Raw genomic sequence first — 7,177 nt, 5'->3', positions numbered from 1 at the left:
GAGCCCATGACGAGTTGCTGCCGGACCTCGGGCTGGGTTCCAGTGCGGTGAGTAGGGTGTGGGGGTGCATTTGTGGTTGGGGGTGGGGCGGAGGCAGGGCCAAGGACAGTCCCTGTGAAGTCCCAGCATAAGTCCAGCTTGTCTCCACCAGCAAAGCAGCAGCCATCCCGGCCCTCCTAGCAAGTTAGACTCAGGGAGTCCTCAGTGACCCCGCGTCCATGGGCACAGGGAGGGGACACAGGGTGGGTTTCCTAGGGCGTCTGTGGGCCCGTGCTGTCATTGCTGCAGGGAAGACAGGCCCGGCTGAGCGGCTGACAGCCCGCAAAGTGCCTGTTCTTTGATCAGAGGGCTTGTGGGCCTGTTGGGCTCCCCGGCCAGGCCTCATCGAGACCCCACTGGCCCTGCTGGACACCAGCTGATCAAAGACCGATCAGTCAGCTCGTCCCCTCACCGAGGCCAGATGGTCGGGCCCAGGAACAAAGCCGGCTCAGCCTGACACGGCCCAGCAGCAGAAGGCATCACGCCAAGTCCCACGGGGCCCCGCCAGCGTTTCCTGGACTTCAGAGCAGCCCTGGGAGAGCAGGTCTTCCGGAACTTTCTATTCAGACCAGCACTGCGCGGGACGCAGCCGTCGGCCTCGGTCTCATGGAGGCCAGAGCCGGCCACCGGGGGCTTAGGCTCCTGGAAGGAGGGTCTGCAGAGAGCATGCGCGTGTGCGGGCCACGAGCAGAGAGGTGCGTGGTGCACGTGTATGTCGCACACACGTGTGACTGCATGTGTGAGGGCGCGCACGCACGTCTGAGAGAGAACCTCTGTGTGGGCCTGTGCGCGTGGGCAGATGCGTGCGCACGCTCGTGAGTGTGCACGTGGGTGGTGTGCGTGCGTGTCCATGCCTGTGCGTGCCGTCTGCAGGTGCGTGTGTGTGTGTGCACCCCAAGGTGCAGCCAGACGAACAGCTGCGACCCACACTTCACGAGAAGGTGGGAACAAGGACCCCCGTGCGCTGGCTGGATCTGCGGATGCAGAACAGAACCGACCCAGCCCCGGGCGAGAACACAGGTTCCCTCCGACCCTGTCCAGCAGGGGCTCCTACTCTGCTGACGGCACCCCGCGGGGTGTGTCCTGTTTCTGACTGGCCTGGAGGCGTGGAGCTGAGGTTGGAGGGCCGGGACCCCCGGGGGTGGCAGGCGGGCCGGCTCGGTGTTCCAGGGGCCCCCGTGTCCTTAGGGCATCTTCTTGTCTGGCTGCAGGGCTTTATTTATTTATTTATTTATTTTTTGCTGGAAAGCAAAACGGCCGACTGGCACCCTGTCCTCTGAATGCCGCTTGCGACTCCTCTTCGCCAGCCAGCCCGGTATTGGCCAAGCAGAGACCAGCCCCTCTGTCGTGGACTGAATGCTTGTCCCCCAATTCATATGCTGACATCTGCCCCCAGAGTGATGCACTGGGAGGTGGGCCTTTGGGAGGTGAGTGGGTCACGAGGTGGGGCCCCCACGAAGGGATCAGTTTTTTGCTGAGAACTGGCCGGGAGGCCTGTCCCCCTTTCCCATCCGTGAGGACACGGGGGCTCACCATCTGCCACCTGGACCAGACCCCGCTGGCACCCACCTCAGACTCCAGCCCCCAGACCTGTGAGAAACGAATGTCTGCTTTTGACAAGCCCGTCAGTCTATGACGTTTCGTCGCAGCAGCCGTGCTGACCACGGCGGCACCTCAGGACTCACCCTGCAGGGTGGGAACCCCCTTCCCGTAGCTCCCATCCTGCCGGGAGCAGCAAACAGGCCAGGTCCCCCGGGGCCGAGAGGGGCGGCAGGCGGAGGCTGCTCGTTCCGGGTCCCCGTGGCGCCGCCCCTCCCCCACAGCTGGACGGCGCCCCCGGGTCACCCAGGGACATCTGTGGCCGAGAACGGGCCATTTCAGGTGGACACCGGGGCTGGGGCATTGAGGGGTCAGAAGGGAGGCTGGGGATGGGCCTTCTTGAGGCCCAGGGAGCAGAGTATCTGAATGATGCTCAAGGGCCTTGGCTGGAGGGGGCCACAGGCAGGGGCAGGACACAGCAGCGGTGCCACTGCAAGGACTGGGTCCCGAGTGGGAGTTAGCATCTTTGTGGAGGACACTGGTGGTCAAGGACCAGGCTCACGTGGCCTTGGGGAGACCTGCACCCCTCTGTGCCTCAGTTTCTGCGGTCCGCAGAGTGGGGGTAGTGACAGCCTTCTCCCCCCACAGGCGGAGGTGGAGACAGGGGAGGGCGAATGCCGGCACAACACTCGGGCCTGGCCCACGGGAGGCTCAGGAGGTCTCGGCAGGGGTCTTTACTCCTTGTCTCTGACTTTGCCCCCCGGCAGGGTCCCCTCGGGTCTCCGGGCAGCATGGACCACTGTGCTGGACGTCGGGCGCTGGGGCCATGGGCGGCGTGTCTCTCGGAAGCTTTGCATCTCTGGCATGGAGTGGAGGGAGCCGGTGTGGGTCACTTCAGGAACTGCCCGGGGCAGCGTGCAGGGGCGGGACCTTGTCCCGAGGAAGCGGGGACTCTGTCCACGTCACAGAGCTTTGCCTCCACCAGCAATGGCCGTTTCAGTTTTCTCCACACCCAGCCGGTCCCGGTGCCACCTGGTCATTCCTACCTGTAGGCAGAGGGAACCACAGAGGCTCTGGGAAGTGAGATCCACAGAGAAGGGGACGCTGTTGTCCCCTGGTGCTGCCTGCCCTCCCTGAAGCCCCCGTCCGTGGCCCCTCCAGCCGAGGAGTCGGAACAACTCGCTTTTGTCTGGCGTTTGCACAAGTAAAGCTCCATCCTCAGATGTCTCGGAGGCTTTGCTCGCTGCTTTCCAGGGTTTGCCGGGAGCCTCGGTGCAGCTCTGTTACCGGCTTTGCTGCCCGACGGGGCCCGCGGGGCCGGGATCAAACACGGCGGCCCGTGCAGAGGGAGGGAGGGCACCATCGGCACGTCTGTAGTGCTAATGAGCGGCTGTGCACATCCCAGGTCCCGGGGCTAATTCCCAAACAGCCAGATCAGAAACAGGCCTAAAAGCCTGGTTTGATAAATTTCCAAGATGCCAACCCCGAGCAGAGCAAAGGGGAGGGTGGAAGTCCTGTTTACCTTCCACGGTCTGTGGTCTGGGGACAGCCTTTGACGAGCTGTCACTCCCCCACTCACTCATTCTCTCCTCCTCTTCCTTCATCTCCATCTGACTCCCCGGGAAGTTCACTCTGGAATTCCAGGATGCGTGAGCCCAGCAGACGTCCTTTGTGTCAACGCCCTCCCTGAACCTGGGGAGGTGACCCCAGTGCAGCTGGGCTGGCTCCCCCCAGGAGGGAGGGGACACATGGTGCCCTGCCCACCCAGGAGCTGGGACTCCACTCATTGGCCTGGTCAGTGGTCACTGGCATTGCTCACCGGGGCCCTGGGCCGGGTGCTGGGGACCATACAACGCTGCTGTGCCCCCCACCCTGCTCCCAGGAGCTCACACAGTGCTGGTGGGGGCCCTTGGGGTCCATCTCCGAAGCTCCCTGAGAAGGCCCGGTCCAGCAGTCGGCAGACAGCCAGAACAGCTGAGGTCTTCACCTGACCGTGCGCCCACGGGCAGGGGGCACGGCGCTCACACCCTCCCGGACGCCCCGCCTGCCCGCTGTCCTTGTCCCTTCCAGGCCGGTCGCCGTGTCTCCAGGGCTCCTTGACATCAGACGGACGAGCCAACCTCTGCGGCCCCCAGCCCTGTCCCTGTCCTTGTTGATTAGTATCCTTCCCCTCGGCAGAGTCCGTTTCGAAAAAGGAGAAACCAAATGAAACCACACAAATAGGTCTGCGGCCAAGGAGCCTCCTGGGAGGGCAGGCGGGCGGCCTGGGCCTCCGCGGAAGGCGGGAGGGCGGAGCACGCGCTCAGGTGGAAGAGGGTCACCTGGGGGCTCCGAGGTGTGGGGACACAGTCTTGGGAGCTGCTTCTCCACGTCCCGTGGGTCTGCGGCCCATCCTGGCCTCTCCATCTGTGTAAGGACAGAGGAGGGAGGACAGCGGAAGGAAGGGGGACAAGGGAGTTCCCCCGTCTCTCTAGAGGGCCGCAAGATCGAGGCACCCCGTGTCCGCACCCGGAGCAGGCCTGGCCACACACCCAGAGCCTGCTCCCCCCAGAGGACTCAGCCCCAGGGTGTCCCCCCACCCCGTCCCTGTCCCGCGAGGCGGGGCCCCTGGATCCCCAGCCTCACCAGCTGTCGCTCTGATTCTCCCCGCAACGCCCGTCTCTGCAGCGTCCTTGCCTCCAGATGGCCCCTCGATCTGTGCTCTGTGCAAGCAGACCGTTTCCAGCGTACATCCCGGCGCTGCCTGGGCTGTCACTGCTGCACAGTGAGCTCTCCCAGGGCGCGTTCTCTTCTCTGCTTGTTTATTTCCCTGGGAAGACGGAATGGCAAGGGGGGCCCAGGCGCTCAGCCCTTCCCCGCAGACCCAGCGAGGCCCGGCCCTGTCCCCCGCTCGCTGGGCGCCCCGAACACCCCTCCCACCCCAGTGCGCAGTTTCCCCGACGCAAGTCGAGGGGGTGGGCCGACATTCTGGCATTGGGTGAGTGGCCGGGCCTCAAGGCGTGAGCCTGTGTGAACTGAGCAGTGCCCCCAGCGCAAGCCCGATTTGGCAGCAGGGTCTCGGCAGGTGTAATTAGTTAAGGACCTCCGTGATGAGGTCCCCATGGATTCAGGGCGGGCCCCGCACCCAGCGACTGGTGTCCTTACAGAGAGGAGAGACTCACAGAGAAGAGGGTCCAGTGGGGACGGAGCAGAGACGGGGTGAAGCGGCCACAAGCCAGGGACGCCTGGGGCACCCAGTAGCTGGAGGAGGCAGGGAGGGCCCGCCTGGAGCCTCAGGAGGGAGCCGGGCCCTGGGACACCCGCGTCTCGGACTTCTGACCCCCAGAACTGTGACAGAACACTGTCGTTTCAAGCCCTCCTTCTGCAGTGCTTTGTTACAGGCCTGGGACGCTCTGTCTGCACCCAGAAGAGACGGCCCGACTGGGGAGGCGCCCCCGTGCCCCCACCTCACAGTGGGGTGAGGGCCTGGGGAGCGGGAGCTGTGGACGGTGAGGGGGCGGGAGCAGCGAGGACCGGGGCTGAGCCGTGGCCCCTCCCCAGCAGGGACAAGGGGCTTGGCCAGCAGCACGGGCTCCCTCCAGGTGGCCACTTGGTCCCCGCTGCTGGCCAGCATGCCCCGGGCGTGTGTTTCATCGTCCCTGGGCAGAGAGGCCGTGTGTCCCGGCCCGGCACTGGCTGTGCGGCCGCACGGACGCAGGAGAGGGTGGGCGCCGGCGCTCTCCAGCAGCTGACTCACGCCTGGGGGCAAGCAGCGATGGATGGACGAGAGGCAGCCCCAGCAGGGCCGGCAGGTGAGGGACAGCCAGCACACGTCAGGGAGGGGCTTCCTGTGGTGATGCAGGAAGGCAGCCGGGTCTCCCCGGACCTCACCTGTCTGCACCTCCCACAGCCCCTGTCCTTTCTCCCGGCCAGTCTGTCCTGTGGGCTCTCGCCTCTGCACCACCTTCTCCCGCATCCCAGCTTCCCTGGGCCGCTGTGCGCAGGGGTCAGCGGGACACACTTCTGTGTCCTGAAGGCAAAGCCCAGGCCTGGCCCTCCTAGTCTGTGGTCACAGACATGCCTGTGTGTGGATCAGGAACCCCGATTCCCAGATGGAGGTCTGAAGCTGGTGGGGGCCAGGAACCCACAAATCAATCACTCATCATTCAGCGTATGTTTGGTGGGGACCCTCGGGGGCTGGGTTTGCACTGAGCTGTGGGACACACTCCCTGCCCTGGGGCAAAGGGGACCCACTAGCCCCCCAAAAGGCTGGGACCGCCAGGACAGCAGGTGCACAGGGCGCAGGTGGGGCATTCACCTCGTGGTCCAGGACAGACCTTCTGAGCTGGTCCTGGGGGATGAAGGGGTGCAGGGCGTGGGTATGTGAAAACCTAGAGTGGGAGGAGGGTGTCGAGTGTGTGCAGGAAGCACGGAGAGGGAGCCCCAGGGGTGAGCCCCGCACAGCAGGAAGGCCCCGCCTGGTCCAGCCCAGGGGTCCCTCCCCCTGGGAGCCATGGGAGCCAGTGGGGCTTCAGACAGGAGAGGGACACCTTGGGTGTGCTTGGTTGCCTCATGGGGACAGACTGGGGGCGGGACAGAGGCGTGGAGACGGGTGGGAATCCGTGAGTGTCCTCTAGGCAGGGAGGGGCCGGCAGAGTGGGGGGCGGGGAGGCGCTTTGGGGGCCGAGTTATCAGCGCTCTGAGGATTGGATGGGGGGGCCGAAGGGCGGGGAGGGCGGGTGGTGGGCGGGGTGAGAGCACGTGGGGAGGAGGTGTGGGGGCAGATGGCCCCTCCTCCAAGTCCTGCTGGGTGACCCCAGGGGCCCAGGGCTCTGCAGACACAAAATCTGGTCCCCGCGTGCCTCCTCGGCCTGGCCAGCTCAGCTCCCTGAGCCGGGCATCCTTCCAGCGCCCTGGGCCTGGAGTCAATGCCGCCCCTCTTTCCAGGGGGGCCTGAGGCCCCAGGACGGGGGCTTGCCTTTTCATGGCCCCCGACCAGGACTCTCCCCTTGCCCAGACTTGAGTCAGGCTCCCCCGAATCTCCTTCCCGACCACACCTTCACCTTCGCATTCCTGGTCCAACTCGACATCAGCCGGGCTGAGCAAGGACCCCGTCGGTCGGTTTAGCCCGAGTGCCCCACCCCCCGTACCTGAGCGCCCGCCTCACCCCCGCGCCCCGGGCGACACCCCGCCCTGCCGCCTGCCTCCGGAAGGAGTCCTGTGAGGTCAGTCTAGCGAGGATTTCCCCACTTCCTGGTAATTTTCCACCCTGTCTGCCCCCCGCCCCACCGCCCCTTGGCTGTGAAACCCCCACTTCCCTTGTTCTGTCCAGAGTTGAGCCCAGCCTCCCAACCCTCCTGCAACCGCACCCCCCCCCAGCAGTGATCCCCACCCCACCCCCTGGTCCTGATGAAGCCTGCCTTTTACAAGTGGCCTTAATAGCTTTCTTTTACACTGGCTCCCTCTTGGAGCAGCTGACCGAGGCGTGGGGGCTGGATAATTCAGGTCACCTGGCTTGGAGTCCGTCCCAGAGACCGCCCTGGGGAGGGGCCCTGGCATGCGTAACCCGGGAAGCTGATGCGGGGTTCCTGCAGATGCAGTGCGGGGTCCATAGGACACG

The 7,177-nt window shown here is 65.3% G+C and overlaps 1 protein-coding gene across 3 annotated transcripts; it reads right to left on the bottom strand.

The window, feature by feature from the left end:
* Nucleotides 1–1,308: 1,308 nt before the first annotated feature.
* LOC116663322 lies at nucleotides 1,309–6,736 on the bottom strand. 3 transcript variants are annotated; one of them, XR_004319582.1, is made up of 4 exons: nucleotides 4,740–5,656; nucleotides 3,469–4,387; nucleotides 3,101–3,210; nucleotides 1,309–2,624 (listed from the first exon to the last, which is right to left on the bottom strand). XR_004319582.1 is itself a non-coding variant. In XM_032478897.1 (4 exons), the coding sequence occupies exons 3-4, from the start codon at nucleotides 5,531–5,533 to the stop codon at nucleotides 4,330–4,332; spliced, it is 852 nt and encodes a 283-aa protein (XP_032334788.1). In that variant the 5' UTR covers nucleotides 5,534–5,683; nucleotides 5,876–5,948; nucleotides 6,621–6,736; the 3' UTR covers nucleotides 2,931–4,329. The 3 variants fall into 3 exon arrangements, 1 of the variants encoding a protein (XP_032334788.1); XM_032478897.1 differs by lacking the exon at nucleotides 1,309–2,624 and adding exons at nucleotides 5,876–5,948; nucleotides 6,621–6,736 and having other exon boundaries at nucleotides 2,931–4,387; nucleotides 4,740–5,683; XR_004319581.1 differs by having other exon boundaries at nucleotides 3,101–4,387.
* Nucleotides 6,737–7,177: the final 441 nt, after the last annotated feature.

The sequence above is a fragment of the Camelus ferus genome, chromosome 4 (assembly GCF_009834535.1).
Source record: "Camelus ferus isolate YT-003-E chromosome 4, BCGSAC_Cfer_1.0, whole genome shotgun sequence".
NCBI classification, from domain to species: Eukaryota; Metazoa; Chordata; class Mammalia; order Artiodactyla; family Camelidae; genus Camelus; species Camelus ferus.
The sequence above is the reverse complement of the archived record's forward strand: the minus strand, read 5'-3'. Positions and strand labels throughout refer to the sequence as shown.